The following is a 23,177-nucleotide window of genomic DNA, read 5'->3' as shown; positions in this document are numbered from 1 at the left end:
ACCGACCAAACAAACGTTGTGTTAAATAATTTATTTTTTTATACGTTAATTTGACGAATATATTTTTTGGGTTTAATACTATGTGGTTTTACCAATGGTGTCTATACCATAACGAATGTAAACGATACCAACTGAATCCGCGTCGACTCACCGATGTAATACTCGAACTTTACCAACATTCGGGTTTTACCACACCTGATTTCAACGTTGAGGTTTTACAATTGTCTAGGTATAATACTAGTTATATATGAATCGACATTCACATTTTTTGAAGGTAAATTTATTGTGCATCATTCATAGGATTTGAACCAACACTTTTTTAGGTGCTCCGAGACATAAAGAGGTAAGAGTGAAAGAATTTGTGAGTTGTGTATCTTCAAAACGACGCCGTATCAAGCACCCATTTTATCACACGTATTTTAAAACAGAAAGAAACCCACATCTAAAACCCTTTCTCCTTGCCGCCGCCGTCATCCTCGAGCAGACAACCAGTTGACGGCGGAGCAACCATGGCAGCTCCGGAAGCTCCTCTCTGCAACGTCGGCGTTGCCAGAAAGTCCGCCGCTTTCCGCCTCATGAAACAAATGGTTACTTTACATCAATTTCACACTCTTCTCTCTAGATCTCCAAATTGCAATATTATTTACAGTTAATTACACAAACATGTTTAATTGATTAATTGAATTTGAATTGTGTAGGGATGGGAAGAAGGTGAAGGCCTTGGGAAGGAGAAACAAGGGATCAAAGGTCATGTTAGGGTTTCCAATAAACAAGACACTGTTGGTATTATTATTATTATTATTATTATTATTATTAATCTCTCTCTTTCTATTTTTTGATTGATTGTTTAAAATTTTAGGTTAAGAATATTATTACTGAATTAATCTCCAACATAAAGTTTTTATCTTTAATTACAATGCAGGTATTGGTTTGGACAAGCCGAATGCGTAGGCATTTGATACAACACAGTTTGATGGTATCCTTAAAAAACTGAAAGTGGTGAGTATAAGTTTTTTCACTCTTTTTTTTTTGATTTTATATATTTTGTGGATGCCAGTTAAATCCTAAATGTTTACAGCAAGCAACAGTTATTGAACAAGATGATACTGATGATGATGATGATGATAACGAAGTAAAGGTGGAATTGCCGAAAAAGGATATTAAAGTAACCGTCAAGGCGACCCGACCCCAAGGGAGGTCTGTAATAGTTGCATTTTAATATTAAGTACTGTTTGTAGTTTTAAGTTTATAAAATTTTTACATGTTACTAGATACAAGAGAAGAGAGAAAGGGAAGAGTGTCCGTGCTTATTCTGCTAAGGATCTTGAAGGAATTCTTGTATGTTTTTTGGCAATTGTCTTTTAGTAATACTATTTGTATTTATTTTAATTTGGGTATATCAGTTAGTATCCTGATTATGCTTTTATGTATTGATTTTTTTGCAGGTCAAAAAGGTTGAGGATAATTCAGAACCCGATACCGACCCTTTCTCTTATCAAGATGGAGATATGGAAACAGTAGAAGCATCTGAAAGCATCATTGTTAATGTGAAAGGTAAATTATACATGTTCTTTTATTAATACCGCTTTCCAAAATATCTAAAATACCTGAGGAATAGTTCGCGCCAAAATCTGTGATCTCACCAGGGGGGGCAGGGGTATATACAAGTCTAGCTGAACTCAAGCTCGACTTGTTTTACTTAAGAGAGCTTGAGCTTGGCTTAGGAACAGTTTATAATACTGATCTTGGATCATTTGTTATTTATCAATTATGTTGAGAATAAAAAAATGTCGAGACCTGCGATAACCACACAATGCAATTGTACTTTTTGCGTTAAGTGTTATACAGAAGGCAATTACATTACAGTTGTCAATAGTGAACATAGGGCTCGCTATAGCGCGCAATGTTACGATGCGTTGATTCAACGCCATACCAGGTTTAGCAATCATTTAGTGTGAGAATAGCGATATTTAGGGTTTTTTCTTTTATCTTTTTTAATATTAAAAGTTTTAAAAACCTATTTTTAGGCCTTTTTTTTGACCAAATAGCTTCAGCTTCCCCCAATTCAACTATAAAAGCTTAACTTCCTGACTAAAAGCCTTAATTATTTTTTTTTAAAAAAAATCTACTACCTTATCGCTAAGCACAAAATAGCCGTCGCTATTTCATCGTTATCACTACATAGCATATAAGTAGGTTGTCACTATTGACCGCAATTCACTATTGAAAACTATGAGTTACGTAAACGCTTACTCCACTATCTTGTTAAATCATTAATCATTAATGTGTTAGGTACAAGTGCTTTACGTGGTTCTTGTAGTTTTCCATATAAAATTGGTTTTAAAAGAATGTGTCTCTATTTAATTGTTCTACATGTGTGCATATGTTATTAGTTTTGAACAGATTTATAACTTTATTTTGTATACATTATGATTATATTTTAGTTATACCTTTCATACTTATATGTACCATAATATTTATTAGTTTAATTGTATATTTATTAATGAATAAAAAATATTTTATTTTGTAAATGGTAGGCATGTGATTCATGAGATTACTCAAGCTCGTTTAAGCTTGGCTTGATTTGAGCGTTTAGCGAGTCAATCTTGAGTAGCTCATGAGCTGCTCTACTCATTCACGCCTCTAGTTATTACTACCTGTCTACTTTCATCAAATTACTAAAGGGCAAAGAGACATATTGAAATAAAAATTTGCCATAAAGTGTGTTGTTTACGTTTTATAGTATATTATGGGTACTAAAACGTCTCAACAATGTTTTAACAGTTAAAGATGGACCATCCCCGGATTGGTGGGGTTATAAATTTGGATTTGTTTCCGGAGGTTTCCTTGGTGCTCGATCAAGGAAAAGGAAATCTAGCACAACCGAAGATGCAGAGAATTGTAATAATAAGAGGACCATGTTTCATGAAGAGGATCAAGAAAATCTTTACAAACTTGTGCAAGTATGTTCCTCATATTACCGTCTCTTTATATGTGTTTCCCCTTTTCTTCACATATTTGTTTGGTGGAACTCGTAATATTCTGATAATGACGCTTTTTTACAGGACAAGGCAACTTCTGGGAAACAGGGACTCGGGATCAAGGACCAACCAAGGAAAGTGGCGGGTGTGCGGTTTCAAGGGAAAAGAACATCTTTTAGTGATGATGAGGAAGATGAATCCGAACCTGTAGATTGTGATCTTTCACCAAAACGGAAGTTTGATGACGTACAAGAATTGAAAAAGAATGAGTCGAAACCAAGGCTTAGGAAGTTGTGCAAAAAGCTTCTTGGTCAAGTATGAAATATCTTTTAAGAAAATTTTAAAATGGTTCGCTTGTTTGGTGTTCATTTTCATGCTGATTATTAAATTATTGTTGTAGGTGCCTGAGAAGACGTTGAAATTTAAACGGCTCAAAGTTCTTGTGGATGAACAGTGTTCTGTTCTTTCCGACTTTTCTTCAAAAAAGGATGCTCTTGCATTTTTGAAAAAGAAGGTAAGGCCATATGCATTTATCCCATTTTTTTTTACAAATTTAATTGTTCCTGTTTATTTTAATACTTATGTTATTTTACTTCAAATGTTGATTATAACAAGGTTCATTCTGATTTTGTGACTGCAGCTTGAAGGCAGTGAAACATTTACTGTAGACGGAAAGAAAGTCAGCCTGTCATCAAAATGAGGATACATTTTTGCTGCACGTCGAGGGTTAAGTCTGCTTCACTGCAGATTATATTGTTATATGTATTTGATATTATGATAAAAGCGACAGATTATTATTTTTTGAGGTGTTTTAACATATTTTCATGAGGGTTGTATTTAAAGGCCATGTTGGTGTGACTTTTCTTCTAAAATTTACAGTTTGAAATGGTAATTTTACAATTTAGGTCTCTTTTTTCCTGAAAGTTTTTTCAAACATATTATCCCCAAGTCCCAAACTATATGCACAATAAGCACTCAATGCATACGCCCTGCAAACCACTAAAACCATTAGAGAGTTATTGCTCGCAATGATAATCTAGTGAATGCAACATCTGGCTTTTGAGAATGACTTGTGAAAACCACGATCTTTATTAGTAAGTGTAAGATCCATTGATCTGAATGTCATATACAGAATCATAATTTGTTCTTATTTGCAATTTACTAGAATCTAAGTTCTCCATTACATCTTATATTTGTGAACAAAGAAAACTGCATGCATCTGTAATGACACATGTATATCAAACTTGAAACGGATAGGATTGTGTTTTCATTCGTTAAAGTTAATATGTTTTAAAATCCTGTTAAGCTACATGTATTTTCAAACTTTTGAGCTCTAAATCAGTAAACAATAACACTCCTTGTGAGATCGCATCTGAGTTAAAGATGCTGATTTGAATGACAAGAAATAGAACGATGAAATTATAACGCAACATTAGCAGAAGTTATATTTCCGTCGAATTTTTTATTCTTGCTTTTGGGAAACCGGTTTTCATCTTCTGCTATGCGTGGTTTTCGTTTCAGGAAGATGGTCAAATTTTATATGGTGGTCAAACGATTCACAAAATCAGTAGTTTTCGTTTATTATTTTGCTTACATTTGTTTCCTCAGCAACAAACTGGTACCATTTCTAATTTTCTATAGCCTTTACAAAATAAAAAAACGTTCGATCATGAATAACGGTTAGCATTATGTAAGTCATCGCAAAGGGGATGTAGCTCAGATGGTAGAGCGCTCGCTTAGCATGCGAGAGGTACGGGGATCGATACCCCGCATCTCCATATTTTTTGCGTTTTTTCCAACTTTTTTAACAAGATGAAACAAGTAGTTTACGCATTTAATATCTTCTAATCGTCGTCTTAATATGTAAAAATTATATTGGATATTTTGTTTTAAAATTTGAAAATTTTTGTATAAAAAGTAGTTATTACTAATGGAATCAAGTAAGGAAATGTTGCAAAATCTATGATTATAAAATAATTTTGACTTGCTAGCTGACATTTGGTTTTCTGGAAGTATAGAAATGTACAAAAGTACCCTCCAGTACATTAGTTGAGGCAGCCGCAGTTGAAGAGCAGCTAGTAGTTGATACTAAATATAATTGACCTGCACAATTTTATTTGCTAAATATTTCCCTAAGAAATCATATCCATAGAAATATAGAGCTTCAAGTTCTGCTTTCTTGCCACTCTGAACCATTATTTCTAACTCTTCTTTATAGTTATCCTATCAAAAATGAGTTTCTACTTAAAACTTCATCTTTTATTTATTTACAAAATTTCATGGTAATGCAATGTTATGATGAGTTGTAGAAGCATACCTGCAATATTTCAGAAGAAATTAAGCTTTTGGCAATTTGCATATCTTTTGGCTTCAGTGGAATGAAAGATTCTTCTGGTATTTCATCCAAATCATCTTTCCTTAATCCCAACCACTTGACATTGCAAGCTGATCAAAAGTTTAGATTCACTGATGACTGATTTGCATCGTTCAACAATTTGCTTAAACTCACATTTATCTTGGGTGATGAATGAAGTTACCAAATGTTTAAATGTGACTCAATATTTAACAGAAAACAAGAAATAAAAATATTATTACCGTATTTGTATGCTTCTAATCCCATTCGAATGCTTCCATATTTGAAGGTGCATAAAATAGCCAATCCAGTGGGATTCCTGAATAGCATACAATAAACAAATACAGGTGGGCATCTAATAAGTGGTTATGTTTCTAAACTCCCAAAAGTCAACCAAAAGTTTGTGCACTTTACCAGTCAACCAGCCCTAAGATTTTAATTTCAGGAAATGCTCGACTCATATGATGAAGAAGAAACCTATGTGAGATAAATCAAGAACTTGAGTTAGGAAAAGCTATTATTTTACTACTTGAACTTTTGCAAGTAATATTTACCTAGTAGCAAGATCAGGGTATCCTTTTGCAGTGATAAGAATACATGGAATTTTATTGAACACGCGATCCTCAGCTAACCGCTGAAATATCGCATGCTAAGCATAAACAAAGTCAGTAACTGATACTCCTACGATAAAAAAAAATTGAATTCAAACAAGCAAATACCTTTTCAATAACAAAGATATAACGAGCATCTGTCTTCATGATCAGTTTTTCTAACAAGTTCAAGTCACCAGAAATAGCATATCCAGAAGATCCACATGTGGTGCAGTCAACAATCTCTTGACCAGGCTCCTAATCATCAAAATTAGTATTTATTAAAAATAATATTATCCTATAAACCATCTAATTTTATACCTGTAATAATAAACGGCCTGCTACGGCTCCTCTACTAGACGCCATGATTCCAAGACTAAAACGGCTGCATCTAAGCAATGCTACAATGTCTAATTGGTGGATCAGAAAAACAAGCATATGTTAATTACTTATGCAGAGATGATAATGTTATGTGACATGGAAAGAAGATTCGACCTTGGATTGTTTGATTGACCTGTAGTTGAGTAGGGAAATAATCCAGTGATACACAAAGCAACTTGTAAAATAATTCTCTCTGAGTCACTCTCTTTTCCTGGTTTAAAATCTCATAACACATCTCCATCATCTGCCACACTAATTTACATAAAAATAGATAATAAGCAACTTTTTCGAGTGATATTGTGTGGATCTAGTTATTGACGGATGCTTTAAATAATACCTCTTATGAAGGATTTAGTAGTTTTCTCTCTCAACAAAGATCTTGTGCAGAACGAACGCGACAGAAAAATCCATGAATCTTCAGTTAACAGTCCATGATTCACTCTGCGATTAATAGCCTTACGGTTGATCTGTTTCATTCACATCAAGAAACAATCAACTAAACTAGTTTCCTCAATAAAAACTGCAAATATCATAATAGTAAACCTTACATCAGTTTTGCCTAAATAGCAGTAAAAATCAAATCCATAATCTACAACTAGTTTCATTGCCACTCATATGTTAGGATCATCACACACACACACATGAACCAAACACAAATACAAAAGCAATAAATGAACACGAGGATGTAGGTCAGTTTAAACTGAACCACGCTAAATCTTCCTGTTCATTTATTGCTTTCGTATATGTACAGTTTGTGTGTGTGCTGCGTGCATATCCTAACATAATACATATAAACCTCATGATAATAAGAGCATCAAACTCAAAGTAAATTCACTTGTAACATTCTAATCAAATCCACAATCTACAAATAGTTTCATTGCTACTCAGATGTTAGGATCCGCACACACACAATTACTCGAACCAAACACAAATACGAAAGCAATAAATGAGCACAAGGATGTAGGTCAGTTTAGACCGAACCACGTAAAATCACCTCACCGTATTCATTTATTGCTTTCGTATTTACATTCGGCTTCGTGTGAGTGCAGAAGATCCTAACATCATCATACACATAAACCTCATGATAATAAGAACACTATTCAATCTATACACGATTCTAGGTCAAATTCACTTGAATTGCAGCTTATTAGTAACGATATAACAGATCGTACTAGTTTACAGAAAGTAATGAAACAGATCAGCGTTAATTGTTAATAATTAGGTTTAAAATGTGAGGAATTCGAACCACAGGGAGGATTGAGATGGCAGGAGTTGGAGAATTCAAAGCCTTGAGGAAATTAAGTACGGCTACTTCGATTCTAGCTCGAACCTGATCATACGATTTCGGATATTATTGAATAGTTAATTGAACTGGAAGAAGAATGAATACTACTTACTTCAATAGGAGGAATGATATCGGCGTAGGTGAGGTGTTGCTCCGTGAAGAAGATGGTGGATCTGCGTACGTCCGCCATTGTTGTACTTGCACAACTGCTTATTGGTTGAAGGCGCGATAATTTGATTCTCTAGATATTTTAATATCTTTCGGTTGGTTACCTTTCAAATATTTATTTTAGAGTAAACGGCTATTTTTGTTCTATGGTTCGTTCAAATCTGCGGTTTTCATTCGGTAGTTTCAAGTTTGCCATTTTCGTTTATGTGGTTTCATTTCACTTGTAATTACCCCGAATTTATTAACCTCGTTAAGTTTAGTCGTTAAACCCATCAGCGTGCACCTACAATAGGAGCAGTTTTGTCCTTTTTTTCTCCCTGAATAAACCCCAATCCTAATTCGCAAGCCTCTCACGTGAGGGGCTGTGGTGTATTTGGGGGAAAAAGGATAAAACTGCCCCTAACGTGAAGGGCACGCTGATGGGTTTAAAGACCAGACTTAACGGAGTTAATAAATTCGGGTTTAATTGCAAGTGAAATGAAACCACATGGATGAAAATCACAAATTTGAAACTATTGGATTAAAATCGCAGATTTGGACAAACCATAGAGACAAAACCGCAATTCACTCCTTATTTTACGAGAACATAAATTGATTTAACTTACAAAAAACTAATGGTGGTTATTTTAACTTTTAAGGTCACAACAAGTAGGTTTTATAACCAATGTTTTACGGGGGTTTATGTCTAGAATTTCAACTTTGGTTAGAAAAAACCCTATTAGAGAGAGAGAGACTAAAACCACTTTGACTCGAATATACAAATCATCAAAGTCATTTCAAAACAAACAGGCTCAAATACATAATTCCTCATTGTTATTGCCAACGAAGCACGACAAAATAACGTCATGGCAACTTTGGTTGCCATGTCAAGTAACAAGGCACCATCACCGCCAGTTAAAACCGTCAGCAAAAAGAGAAAGGAACCGAAAAAGCTTAATCACAAACGACGATATCATCATAGTCATTACAAATACAAAGAGACTCAATACACGATTCTTCATTGTCACCGCCAACAAAAAAAGGGCTTAGTGGTGCCACGACTGCAACCAAAGCAGTTGGCCACCATCATCGCCAACTAAGAGAGACAGACAAACTGTCCAAACCTTGCCACCCTACTATATTAATCTGATGGGTGTGGCTAAACGTACCCCCTTGGTTGCTTGTCATACCCCCCCCTGGAAAAACCAACTTTCACATTACTCCTTTAAATCATATAATTACAAAATTAGCATAAAAATAAGGATTTTATATTATTTTTTTACAAGTTGTGTTTTTATGATTTCGATTTTAGGGATTAGGGTTTAGGGTTTAGGGTTTAGGGTTTGGGTTTGGGGTTTAGGGTTCGAGTTTAGGGTTTAGGTTTTCGGGTTTAGGGTTTCAGGTTTAGTTTTTCGGGTTTAGGGTTTAGGGTTTTAGGTTTTCGAGTTTCGGGTTTATTTTGTAAAAGATAAAGATGTAAAATAAGGATATTATAAATATATATACTATTAAAATTAAAAAAAATTATAAATATTTACAATATTAATACTAAAAAAATAAATTAATAGTAATACTTGATAGTTTTTAATTTGATATATGTAGTGGAGATTATTAAGTGAAAAAAATGTTGTAGGGACTAATATGTATATAATTAATGTTAAGAGGTAATAGTAATTTATTTCAGAAGTTAAGGAGGGATGTATATTTAGTAAAAATGGTGTAAGGGGTACGTTTAGCAACACCCGTTTCAGTATTTGTTGTCCCAAAAAATGAAGATGCAGCTGTATTATGAATGTGAAAATCGATTTCCATTTTTGTATTAAATGCCTAATTCGGTTTGTAGTTACCAAAACTCAAAAAGTATTATAATTTACACTAAAAATATTCCAACGGCATAGTGATGTGCATATGAAAGGCAATAGAATAGATGAGCCTTAATAAAGTGAGTATTTAAGGCAATTTGTTGAGCCTTAAATAGGATTTTTCTGAAACTTGAAGAAAATATTATACACATTTAATGCATAAATTATACATAAATAAACTCAGTGCTAATATACATAGATAAACCGGTTTTTAACTGGGTTAAACCGGTCAGAGCTAAAAAAACTCCAAAGTCCAAACCGGGCCTAAACCGACGGGTTACAGCACCTTAAAACCTATTTTCATAAAATCGGGTTCAAACCGGTTCGGATACGGTTCAGTTTTCGGGTCAGTTGGTTAACCGGTTTTTTTGCCCATCTCATTTGGAAGAGGTGATGTTAGGGCTGGTGGTGCGGTGCTAGGGTGGGGTTGGTACGTGACTTGGTGGTGGTGGGTGATGATGGTTATGGATGGATTGCAACATAGATTGAGAGAGACAGAGTTTGATAAAGAGGGAGATTAGAGTTTTTTTAATTACATATTATTTTAGTTGATTACCAAAATGTGTTTTTTTTATAAATGGGTAAAATGACTAATTTGTCATCATGTGCCCCTAATATACGACAAAAGCAAACAGAGTTAGGGGTAAAGGACACAGGGTATAGCATTTGGACACGCAAAGTACAACTGATCTGGTCATTTTGAGGATAACAGAGTTAGGGCTAAAGGAGAAATGATGTAGCATTTGGAACCGTAAATTACAGCTTGAGTCATTTTGAGGATAAAGAACTGTAGAGGTAGGGTATGAAACCCACCATTTAACAAAGTATAAAACCAAGTTAATACGCTCGGCGGAACACTAGGCACCAGGATGCCACTTACGCCAGGCGTAATGCAAAGCGCAAAGAGTGGAGTCCAATATAAACATTTTCCTGACACCTCGGGAATGGTAATACAAAGGTCCCACCAGCATGGGACAAATAGGTGGCAACCCACATAGGGATAAACACCAAACCAATGGGGATTAGACAACACATAAAGGACGGTACAAACAGTACAACCACGTTCTTGTCAAAAGGCCATGATGCCCACCAACTTCCACCAACCACCACGACCGCACGGGTGGAGAATATTATTGGTGGAAAACCTGACAAGGTGGTTGGTCACACTCTCTCTCCTCCGGCTATAAATACCAATAAACCTCCAAATGGTAAAGATATACTTCTCCTACTATTACTATCAAATTATATCATCTTGTACTATCAAGTACTGATTCTCACGCCGAAGGGTGGTTACGAGAGAATCCCCCCCATTACTCGTAACGAGCTCACGGTGTTCTGTTTTGCAGGATACACTCATCTGCGCCAAGAAGGTTTTATAACCCATCGTGTGGGGATACTTAACCATAACCCTCGGACTAACGTGTTAGACCTTGAGGGGTGGATTCGTGTTTCTTCATTGGCGCCATCCGTGGGATGGCCAGTAGCAACAATCAACGCAGCCAGCATCAAGAAGTTTATTTGGGAGTTTATAATCTGTCGTTTTGGATTACCCATGAATTTGGTCAGCGACAACGGAACACAATTTGCTGACCAACACATCCAAAAATGGTTAAAAGAGCTCAATATCACACAAACATTCACTTCTGTTGCTCATCCACAAGGGAACGGTGAAGTGGAACGCGCCAACAGAACAATTGTGGGCGGAATCAAGAAAAGGTTGGCAAATCATAAGACAGGATGGGTTGATCACTTGTAAGGCCCCGTTACCGGTGCCTCACATTTGGATGTTGGATTTACTCATCAACATAGTTCTAATCATCAGAGTTAATAAAAACATACGCGGAATATAAAAACTTTCATAAACATTACATTAATCCATAACTTGTCTTAGAATAAACACCTTGTCCTTCAAAATAACATAATATTAAACATAAACGTCTTCCGATGCCAGCCTCTTATTCAATGTCACGTGTTCCCCTCAAGGGAGCTGTCTCATTCTACTCACCTGCGTGCATACTAAAAGTCAGCTACGCTGAGTGAGTTCTAGTTAATAACATAACATACTTTACATACATACATACGTACTTTCATTCATACTTTCATAATTCAAATTCTACTTTACCCTATTCTATTCTGCCTCGGATATTATTAGGGTCCGGTCCCTTTTTCTACCTTGGATATTTTTAGGGTCCAGTCCCTTTTTCTACCTTGGATATTTTTAGGGTCCAGTCCCTTTTTCTGCATCGGAAGTTATTAGGGTCCGGTCCCTTTTTCTGCCTCGAGATTATTAAAGGACTCGGTCCCTTTTCTGCCTTGGATATTATTAGGGTCCAGTCCCTTTTCTACCTTTCTATCTCTTACATTCATTCATAACATACATACATATCATTCATAGCTTATACATAACATTATATCTTGATAGCACGTGCAATATCCGAAGATCGTTCACGTACCGACAAGCCATCATTCTTACCTTTCACATAATCACATAAGACATACACTTATCACTTAGGATAAATGTATTAACAATCACATCGAGTATGCACACAGCCCCGAAAACATAACACATAAATGGGGCTAGAAACTCACCTGAATGCGGTTACGTTCACCGTTAATCGTAATCCCTTTCTTGAGCTGTGCACGGCTAGCTGTATAATATTTACATGTATCAATTAACTATTACTACTCATAACGTATTTCTATCTTTATATAACCCACAACGAACGGGGTTCTAGGGGCGGCAGCCCCTAGTAGGGTCCCAGGGGCAGAGCCCCTGGCTGGGGTCGAGCTGCCAGGTCAGCTTGGAAAAATTTTATTTCCATTAACGGTCTTAACACATTTTTTCATTAAGATTTTAATTTATTTTCTAAGTTGGGCTTAGCATCTTTTGGGCTTAATTTAGTCCATCCAACTGTTCATCTGGGCCAACAGGGTCCAGGCCCAAACCAACCAGAACCTGGGTGGCCGAGAACTTGTTCTTGACCGAGAACTAATGTTTCTGGCCGAGAACCCTATGGCCGAGAACCTTTGGTGACCGAAAACCTTGGTTGACCGAGATCTCTCATGGCCGAGAACTTGGGTTGACCGAGAACTCATGTCGACCGCGTTCCCCTGATGGCCGAGAACCCTTGGTCATTAAGAATTCTTGCTAACCGAGTTCACATGGTGGCCGAGAACACCCAGTTCATCTCATTTTCTATCTTTAGATTTTGCCTTGCCCAGCTTACTCGTTTCATGGTTCAAATCATGGGCCTTTAACCCTTTACCATCATCATGCTTACTCGATTACACCCATTACTTATCATGGCTTCAAGATCTATCCCGTTTTAGGCTAGATCTAGGGCTTCTATATGAGCCGTACATAACCATAGATCTATGGAGTTCATTTAAACATCAAGTTTGCATTTTTATGAAGTATCTAGACCCAATCTACTCTAGGGTCAAGTTTCATGGCAAATCTATCATAAAAGCATAAGCTTTAGGGTTAAAGCACATACCTTTAATCGTATTTTAAGCTTCGGGTTGGCTTGTTATGATCTTGAATTGTGTATCTTGCTTGTATCCCAAAGATCTATTAATAAAGGTTGGGCTTTGATCTTGTTTCCTTAATCTAGGTGGCGGCCGAAATAGGAAAGGGTTTGTGTGTGTTATGGAGGTGTAGGGAGAATAAGATGGATATTATGGATGGAAATGAAAAGGATTAGGGTTTAAGGGGTATTTATACTCCCTTAAGCCCATGGACCTAAGGCTCATCTTTCCTTTTTAGTCCATGATTAATTCCATTTAATCTAGCCTACTTATCTTTCCCCCTATTAATATTATTTTATTTACCATCTTAAGTAAACTTGTCCATCATAAGAGATAATATATAAAATATTATTTATTGAAATTTTGGGATGTTACATCAATTGCCTCATGTCCTATGGGCTATAAGAACACACAAAAACACAAGCAATGCAGAAACGCCATTTAGCCTAACTTATGGTACTGAAGCAATGATCCCTGCCGAAGTTGGCATTCCTTCGCCAAGAATCACTTTGCAAAATGATAACAATGCGGAAAGGCGTCTAGATTTAATGCTTCTTGAAGAACACCGGGAGTTGGCTGCGATAAGAGAACAAAACTACAAGCGCCAGCTACAAAAGTATTACAATACAAAGGTGTGTAAGGCCCCGTTACCGGTAGCCCTACTTTCGTGTTGGATTTACTCATAAACGCAGTTCTAAATATCAGAGTTAATTAAAACATTCGCGGAATATAAAAGCTTTCATAAAACATTTCATAACAAAACACATCTTGTCTTAAAACGTCATCTTGTCTTTCAAAATAAACAAAACATTAAACTTAAACGTCTTGAGTCTTCCGATGCCAGCCTCTTATTCAGTGCCACGTGTCTCCTCAAGCGAGCTGCCTCATCCTACTCACCTGCGTGCATACTAAAAGTCAGCTACGCTGAGTGAGTTCTAGTTAATCATACATTATACAATACACACAAACTTATATTCTTTCATTCATACTTTCATACTTTCTTTTGTACTAACTTACTTTCATATCTTACGTTATAAAGAGCATTACGCCCTACATTCCTCGAGTATTATTAGGGCTCGGTACCCTCCTTCCTCGAGTATTATTAGAGCTCGGTACCCTCCTTCCTCGAGTATTATTAGGGCTCGGTACCCTCCTTCCTCGAGTATTATTAGGGCTCGGTACCCTCTTTCCTCGAATATTAGTAGGGTTCGGTTCCCTAGTTCTCGAATATTAGTAGGGTTCGATTCCCTCTTCGTTACCATACAACCATACATCATACCTCGAGTATTATTAGGGCTCGGTACCCTTTTTGTAGCCATACAATTATACAACCATCCTTTCCTTCTTTTATTAACTTTATCACGTTCATACACATAAGCATACGTATCATACTTACCTTATACATAGCGTTACAACCTGACAGTACGTGCAATATCCGAAGATCGTTCACGTACCATCAAGCAATCATTCATACATTTCACATTATTCACATAAGCCATACACTTATCTCTTAGGATAAGCGTATTAACAAACATATTGAGTATGCACACAGCCCCGAAAACATAACACATAAATGGGGCTAGAAACTCACCTGAATCCTGTTACACTCTCCGTTAATCGTTATTCCCTTCTTGAGCTGTGCACGGCTAACTGTATAATATTTACATGTATCAATTAACTACTACTACTCATGTTGTATTTCTATCTTTATATAACCCACAACGAACGGGGGTCCGTGGGAAGCGCCCCTGGCAGCGGGGTCTAGGGGCGGCAGCCCCTAGCAGGGTCCAAGGGGCAGAGCCCCTGGCTGGGGTCGATAAAACCCACGGAGAAACACTCGGTCTGATAAAACCCTTGTCGAAGAGTTCTTGCAGTTGGGACATCAATTCTTTCATTTCGGACGGTGCTAGACGGTAAGGTGCTTTCGCGACGGGTTGGGCTCCTGGTACTAAATCTATCTGAAATTCTATCTCTCGCTGTGGTGGCAACCCCGGAAGATCCTCAGGGAATACTTCTGGGTAGTCGCGCACAATAGGAACATCTTTCATTTCTTTCGTCTCGGCCGTAGCATTGACAACATACGCCAGGTAGGCACAACACCCTCGCCTTAGCAAACCCTCGGCCTTTATCATCGAAATGACATTAAGCCCAGAACTTTCCTTATCACCATCCAAGGACTTTAACCTTATTATCCTACTCTTACATACTATATGAGCCTCAAACTCAGACAACCAATCCATCCCTAAAACCACATCGAACCCTCCTAAGGTCATAACATACAAGGTAACAGGGAACTCATGTCCCTCCAATTCTATCTTACAGTCCTTAACCATTTTCATTATTTTAACCGAAGTGTCACTAGCGGTTTCTACCATAAGAGTTTCAGACACTCGGCAACATTTCATTTTAGCTAGTTTACTAAATGGTGTGGCTACGAAACTTTTGTTTGCGCCCGAATCAAACAATACTGAAGCGGAAATACCGTTTACTAGAAACGTACCTGTGACGACATCTGTATAATATTTACATGTATCAATTAACCACTACTACTCATGTTGTATTTCTATCTTTATATAACCCACAACGAACGGGGGTCCGTGGGAAGCGCCCCTGGCAGCGGGGTCTAGGGGCGGCAGCCCCTAGCAGGGTCCAAGGGGCAGAGCCCCTGGCTGGGGTCGAGCTGTCGTAACACATTTTCCATTATAATTTCGAATCATTAATTAATTTGCTCACTCAAAAGTTCAAGGGGTGAATTGTAATTAATTCATTCTTTTTCTAAGTCCAGGGACTGTTCTGTCATTTTATTAAACTTTCTAGTTCGTTATTCAGTCTTTAACGAATTGACTTATCTTAGCGAACTGGTCATTTGTAACGAACTGAACCCTCTAGCGAACTGGACCTCTGACGAATCCGTCCTTGTACGAACCAGTCCACATAGCGAATCAGTTCAAGTAACGAATTGGACCTTCTAATTCGTTATCTCCTTTAACGAATGGCTATAACGAAATTGGGGGGGGGGGTTAGTTCGTTATCTTTTCCTTAACGAATCATGACACGAACTAAGGCTAGTTCGTTATCTTTCCTCAGCGAATCTACTTAACGAATCACCCTTAATTCGCTAAATTCCCGTTAGCGAACTAGGGCTAGGTCAGGGAATGTCAGAACATTCCCTGACATACCCTTAACCTCGTATTACTTTTCCGGCGCCGTCATTGCCGGAAAGCTGCCGGAAAAACGCGAACTCATCGGAAAAACGATTTTTAACTCGTTTTTCACCGTTTTTCGCCCCGTTCGATCCAGATCTGAGCTAGGGTGATCCCTAAGCTCATCATAGGTTCGGTTTATACCCGATTCCACCCGGATCTCGTGATTTAAACGGTTTAACGGTGTCGGCTCGTCGTTTCGCAACTTTATCTAATGGGTTAAGCTCATACAATATTAAACTATCGTTACCTCGGGTCGGTGCTCGGTTTCCTTCTTGATTTCGGCTAGAGATAAGGAAGAACTAGAGAGAAATCTTAAGTGTGTGTTTTGGGTGGTGTATGGAATGTGTGAGAATGAATTAAATGAGGGATTAATGGTTTATATAATTATGGATCATGGGCTTAAGCCCATGGTCCTTTCCCCTTTCTTTCATAATCCAAGTCCATAATCCATATCCATTTAACCCAACACTAGCCCAACTCGTATTCTATTTCTCTAAACTGATAACGACCCACTATAAAATAGACGATATTTATTCTATTAATAAAACCGAAATTAGGATGTTACAAGGTGAAAGTGTGCGAGTTCAACACAGGAGATTACATCCTTCGCAACAATGAGGCATCAAGAGCACATGCGCAAGGAAAACTAGCGCCATTGTAACATCGCGTCCTTTACCCTCTTTAATTTAAGCCTAAATATACTAACTTAGAAAGTATAGGGACTGAAATTGTAAATTTTGAAAATATTGTCCCGTCGCGGTACGCGACGGGGTAACACTCAACCCATGACGTAGCGCGATGGGGTTGCTGAGTCAGTGGACACGTGTTGAACACCGTGTCGACACGTGGCGCAATATGACAGGCCACGTGTCATCACCGCATAAAGCGATGTAAAAAGGCGGCGTCGCGGTACGTGACCAGTCCCAAAGGACCAGGCGCGGTACGCGACAGGGTCTAAAATCGCCTATAAAATGGGGGTGACGGGCTTGAGTTCATTTCATCCCAAACACACCTTCCTTTACACACACTTAACCTCGTAAGGCGTGCCCCGTTGCCGTAGTAAGCCGACGTGTTGTTTTCTCGTAATTCTTGCAAGAAACGAAGTTATAGTCAAGCTAGAAATCGTATAAGCGAGTAGATCAAGATCCTGCCTTTTTCTTATTATCAATCTAAGTCCCCAATCTATGGTAGGAGTTACGTTTAAGTTATTTGAATTATAGCTTAGACTATCAATCGAGACTATGGCCTTTAACCTTGATCGTATTTTTACAAACAATCACAATCATGTTTTCATAAACGTTACTTCATGATGAAGTAATGTTAAACAAAAGATATATTTTGACGGGCATGTAGTAACTGGAAGGGGGATAGCACTAGTAGTAAGTTTCTTGCCTAAGGAAAAGTAATTCGTACAAATCCCAATCAACCGAGGGACCCGTTTACTTACCTGGAGAAACTTACCAACGTGTTAAAACCTATTAGGCCAAAGCATGCTATATCAAACGTCACATAAAACCAAGTGTTGTTCAATCATAATCAAAGATAAACGATTTCAAGGTTGAGCTTACAATCATAGCTTAATCATTATTCATTCATACGAACCTATTTGTGTATTGGTTAAGTATCATTCACAATCAATCAATCAATCAATCAGTCAAGGTTTTCCAACACCGACGGTACAGGTGAATACGTTAACCTTTTCAATCAGTCAAAACATATTTATACTCAATGAGACGAACGAGTGTTTGTCTTAACGAGTCAATCAATATCTACATGAGATCGAGTAATCTCTAAAACGTTATAATACAAAGTAGAGAATAAAATCAACTAAGACCGAATACGCATGTGTATGGATCCAAACATAACTGTTGAAGCTCAATCAATCAATCAAAGGCAATGAAGCCGCGAGCTTAAACGGTCATGACCAGTTCTCAATTTAGGGCCGTTTGGCTCGGGGAATACCGTTGTGTGTGTAGGGCAGTGGTACATATACCGGAAGTATAAATGCTTCCGCTGAGATTGTCAAGAAAACTACATTTGTATTGTAATATCATTCAAAATGTTTTATTGAGTCATACGTCTTCACCAGCATATAGCTGACGTATTTTTCTAACCCATTGCAGGTAATTAAGCATTAGTAGCATTAACAAGGATTGGAGTCTTATGAAGATAGAAGCGCGTTAAAGATGGCTCCGTTTTTGATAAACAAATCCTTATATTATGAAACATATATTTTTTAAACTATACTTGGGTGTTTAATTCCCAAGTAAATTTTCAATGTAAATTAATATTATATTCAACTTAAAGTCTTCCGCTAAAATTAACCCATAAACTCTGATATTTTTACAAAACAGGTACCAACTTGTGGTCACACGCCTAGGCACTAAGTCGGGGTGTGACAGCCATCATGGGAAGGCCCATACCAAATCAGGGAAGTGCTGGGAAAGGGAGCCTATACTCTAATGTAGCTCAATGGTTCTCCGATTCCTAGAACATGGAACGCGGCACAATTGCGAAGGTGTTACATGTAAATCGATTCCAATTGTAAAAACGGGCCAAGGGCCTAATATGAATGGAAACGATACTCCGCATTTCACAATTTAAGAACAAACACTGATTTCATTTATATACAAGTAATTACAAGCGGGCATTATACCTGCATACAAAAAAAAATAGAAAACAAAGGGTACAACTATACAAATTAAGGAGATAGCCTAGTCTACATCGTTGATACTTTTCTCAGGTCCAACAACTGCTCTATCTTCCTCGCCGCTAACAGGAGCGGCGGAAGGACCAGCCTGAGAAGGCTCAAGCAAATTCCTCAACAGCTGCACGCCATTCTCCTCCTTAGCATAATGAGCTACTTGGGAAAGAATAGGAAACGTAAGAGAATCATATTCCGTCTCCGCGGCGGTATATTCCTTTTCCACATCAATGGCGTGAAGGGCGTAGGCCTCAAGTGGGAGGTTGTCACGCAAATGCATAACAGCATCCTGAAAACCAGCCTTGTGGCCAAGCTGTTGAGAAGCATTGACAAGGGCTCCAACACAACGCGTCAAATCATCATCGCTAATGATGCCCTGGGCAACCTGCGTAAAGGAAAATATCAGCAAACAAAAGGGCAAAAAAGGAAGAATACCTTGCAAATGGCATGCTTCAATAGCCAATCGCGGTCAGCAGCGGCAGCAGCACGCTCAAAAGTCAAAACTTTAATGATCTCCTCATTGGAAACCAGTGCGTCAGCTAGCTTGCTTGCATCCGCCTTCCTCAACGCAGCTTCCGCCTCCAACTCTTCAATACGCTTGCGAAAAGCAGCGTTTTCACTCTCAAGTCGAGTGGAAGCTTCCTTGGCAGCAACGGCGCGACTGCATGCATCTGCAAGATCAGCATTAGACTTCTTGCACGCAGTCTCAAAATCCTTATAGCGGGCGGCATGCTCACGGGCAGACTCCGCCAATTCTGCCTCAGCTTTCGCCAATTTCGCCTCGACATCGCTTAAAGCTTGGCGATGATCAGACGATTCCTTACCCGCTTTCCAGGCGCCGGTCCCAACGTCTTTCACCAATTGTTCCATCTCCCTCATACGAGCACCGGCATCAATTTTCTCTTCATGAAGAGCACTGTTCTCGCGCAACAACTCCGCGAAACAAGAGAAAGCCTGGACTTGGTGAAAAGCGGCGTCGGAATACAAAGTAATCAGGGGCTGGATTTTACGAGCAATGCGTTCACCAGAAGGAACAACATGCTCCAAATATTCGGAGCAAGTGGCAGGATCTTCAAAATTGGCGCCGCAAGTAACCTTCTAGCAAGGCCGAAAGACTTGGTTCGCCTCTATAGAGTCGCGGGGATCCATATCCACATCAAGTACCCCACCACTCAAACCACCACTAAACCCACCACTGCTGCTGCCTCAGAACTCAAAAAATTTACCTTGTATCGTCGCACCCATGCTAAATGGCGGCGGCACAACCTCATCACCATCAAGAATAAAATTCTTGTCCGGTGAGGACTGTCTTGATTTCAAAAAATCAGCGAACGAAATGCTCGCCGATTCAAGACCAACCTTAGACGATTCTTCAATAATCGCCTTCATCGGTTCAGCAAATGAAGCTGGCAGAGAGACAACTGGAGTTGACCCAGTCGACGCATGAACAGTCGTCACAATGGTTTCGGCCTCAGACGGGCCAACCACACCCGCCATCATTGGCAAACTCAGCATCTGTACAGTTGGCGCCGCCTCCGACAGGCTGCCAACACTTGTCATCACTGGCAAACTGGCAAAAAGGGCCGCCAGAGAAGATGCAATACCAGAAGGTGCGGGGGAAACAGTCGATGAAGAAATCGCCAGCGCGGCCGAAACAAAAAACAAACGAATTTAGAGAATATCAGGTCGCGTCAAAGAGATTAATTAGCAAACATTATACCTGACGATTTCACAAGACTACGCTTGACAAACCCGCCAAGACGAGGTTTCTTGAAGACGCGGGGTATCTCTTCATCATCTTCATTAATCACAGGGGCGGAACCCGAATGGTGTGGAACAGTGAACGCCCCGCCCACTGTGGAGGAAGAAGAAGAAGATGGACCGGTAGATACGAAACTCGTATCCACAACGGTTCCAGGAGTCGCGGCTGAAGACACAACATCAGTTGCCACCAAAATTGGAGCGGCAACCGTTGTGCCCAGCGCAGACACAGCAACCACAGGATGTGAAACTGTTGGCGAGGAGAAGCCAACAGAAACCTGTGCGGAGGTGGTTGGGGAAGACGCCATGCTGGCACTCAAACCGAGTGCTTCAAGCAATGACGCGGAAGAAGACACCGGAACCCCGAAGGGAACGATGGAGATCATGACGACATCGTCATCATCATCCACGGCGTCTCTTGCGGCAGTGTCTATCGGAGACGCAACCGTCTCCCCACCACTGCGTTGCGCGACCCTACCCCTGCACTTAGGAAGGCGCACAACGTTAGATCGTCTACCTGAAAAAACAAAACGAAACGTTAGCTAAAGAAGCGAACAGAAAGAAAAGTGAGAGAAAATAGTTCAACTTACCACTCTGAGGGTTAACAGAACTGGGAGGTGGCAGCGGTCACGGAGCACATGATTGCCCCATAGGAAGTGGAAACACTAAGTTCCGGGCGGTCCGCGTAAGGATAGGCTCCTCACGAGGACCTAACTCCCTCCGCCTCAGCATTTTAGTGCCCTCAGGCGCAGGTTGCAGGAGGAGCATGCGGTCTTCCACCTCTGAAAAGACAAGTTAGGTCATTACCAAACAAACATATATCAGAGCAAAAGTAAAAAAGAGACACTAACCCTGACCACCGTTGTGAATAACCGGCACCATCGCCGCGTCATCCCAGATGCGACTCATGCCGAACAGCACCAACGCGCGCTCCGGATAGTGACGGAGTGGAGAAAGGCTAGCCTGCAAAGTGGTGAACCAGTCGGAACCGGTATAAGGAGCCACTTTCGGCTCAGGAAATTCTTTCACATCCGTAAAATGCATGGGGTGTGGGACCACTCACGCAGAAACATAGAAGAACAAACTCTTCCAATACCTTGGCACTAGGGCGGGTATTCAAGTTATACCACCCCTGGGAGAAACGCCACCGGTAGAAAGCAGATAACCGTTCAGCCATCAGAATAATGACGAGGCAATGACATGTATACTCGAAATGGCGAAGATGAGCCATCCCGAACGGATGAATCTGGCTGAGATGCAAGCCAAACACATCCAGAACATCCACCAAAAACCGGGTAAGGGGCAATCGGAAATTACCCAAAAAGAAATACTCCGGTACACGACAATCTTGCCGGCAGGAGCCTCTCGAGCCGTCTTGCCAGGAGCGGGCAACTCGGGCTCATACTCAAGGCCAAGGTTATAGACCTTGACCACATTATTGAAGTCGTCGGCATACATACGACAACCGACGAACTCCATAGTATTATTCTTCTTAGCCTTAGAGGATTGAGATGATCCAGCCATAAAAATGCAGAAGGATCAAAGGAAAGAAAATGGGAGAAAATAAAAACGATGAGAAACGATGCTTAAAACGGTGTAACCTCCCCCTATGTATACTAATCGCAGTTAATGAGGGCCGGGGGATACAAAAAGGATAATTAACGTGTGGCCCAATCAGAAAACACCACGACAATAAGACGGCAGTGGAGGTGTGTTACAGCTGGGCGCGTCACCGGGATTCTCGCCCACTCGCCTGACACAGGCTGAAAGTCTGCACAGCAGAGCAACCGTCGTCAAACTGTCACGTCTAGCAGTCGTTTCACTGACTTGCATTTAATTCACCCATCCACGCCAAATTACACGTCATCAATACAAAAGGAAGTAAGATGACAAGTATTGGACAAAATAGGCTCCGCCAGGGGATGATTAAACATAAATCACCCGCCAAATAGGCTCCGCCAAGGGATGATTAAACATAAATCACCCACCAAATAGGCTTTGCCAAGGGATGATTTAACATAAATCACCCGCCAAAAAAAGGCTCCGCCAGGGGATGATTAAACATAAATCACTCGCCAAATAGGCTCCTGGTGTGCGTGAAGTATATATATTTTTAATAATGATTTTTCACACAATTGAGTTTTAAATTTATAGAAATGATTTTCACCTCAAAACTAAACCACACACACTTAGGCAAGTGTATCTATCGTATATATAGTATAGTATGGGTAAGAACCAAGTATCGATCCATGGACACGATAGTTCTTGTTACTAAACCTTTGTTAATGTCTAACCGACTAAAACAACAAGTTGGTTGGTTTTAACTAATTCATCATGCAAAATATAACAACTAAGCTAAAGAACACAAAAGCAAACGAT

General features: G+C 39.3%; 1 protein-coding gene, 1 non-coding gene and 1 pseudogene across 3 annotated transcripts; 2 read left to right on the top strand and 1 right to left on the bottom strand.

Annotated features, from left to right (window-relative positions):
• Positions 1–389: 389 nt before the first annotated feature.
• LOC143537383 (G-patch domain-containing protein 1-like) lies at positions 390–3,883 on the top strand (annotated as a pseudogene). Its single transcript, XR_013136048.1, has 10 exons — positions 390–587; positions 699–783; positions 923–999; positions 1,079–1,197; positions 1,272–1,338; positions 1,446–1,554; positions 2,785–2,963; positions 3,066–3,296; positions 3,382–3,495; positions 3,622–3,883. The product of XR_013136048.1 is annotated as a G-patch domain-containing protein 1-like (transcript).
• Positions 3,884–4,686: 803 nt separating this feature from the next.
• Positions 4,687–4,759, top strand: TRNAA-AGC (transfer RNA alanine (anticodon AGC)). The gene has a single exon. It is a non-coding gene; the product is annotated as a tRNA-Ala (tRNA).
• A 310-nt stretch (positions 4,760–5,069) lies between these two features.
• LOC143537361 (meiotic recombination protein SPO11-2-like) lies at positions 5,070–7,822 on the bottom strand. Its single transcript, XM_077031145.1, has 11 exons — positions 7,703–7,822; positions 7,552–7,635; positions 6,643–6,772; positions 6,420–6,557; positions 6,246–6,334; positions 6,054–6,182; positions 5,889–5,983; positions 5,749–5,811; positions 5,577–5,653; positions 5,299–5,426; positions 5,070–5,204 (listed from the first exon to the last, which is right to left on the bottom strand). The coding sequence occupies exons 1-11, from the start codon at positions 7,778–7,780 to the stop codon at positions 5,070–5,072; spliced, it is 1,146 nt and encodes a 381-aa protein (XP_076887260.1). The 5' UTR covers positions 7,781–7,822.
• Between the last annotated feature and the right edge of the window lie 15,355 nt (positions 7,823–23,177).

This window comes from Bidens hawaiensis, unplaced genomic scaffold, assembly GCF_021521415.1.
Source record: "Bidens hawaiensis isolate Kalapana, Puna unplaced genomic scaffold, B.hawaiensis_p1.1 tig00011186_1, whole genome shotgun sequence".
NCBI lineage: Eukaryota > Viridiplantae > Streptophyta > Magnoliopsida > Asterales > Asteraceae > Bidens > Bidens hawaiensis.
This window is presented reverse-complemented; position numbering and strand designations above follow the sequence as displayed.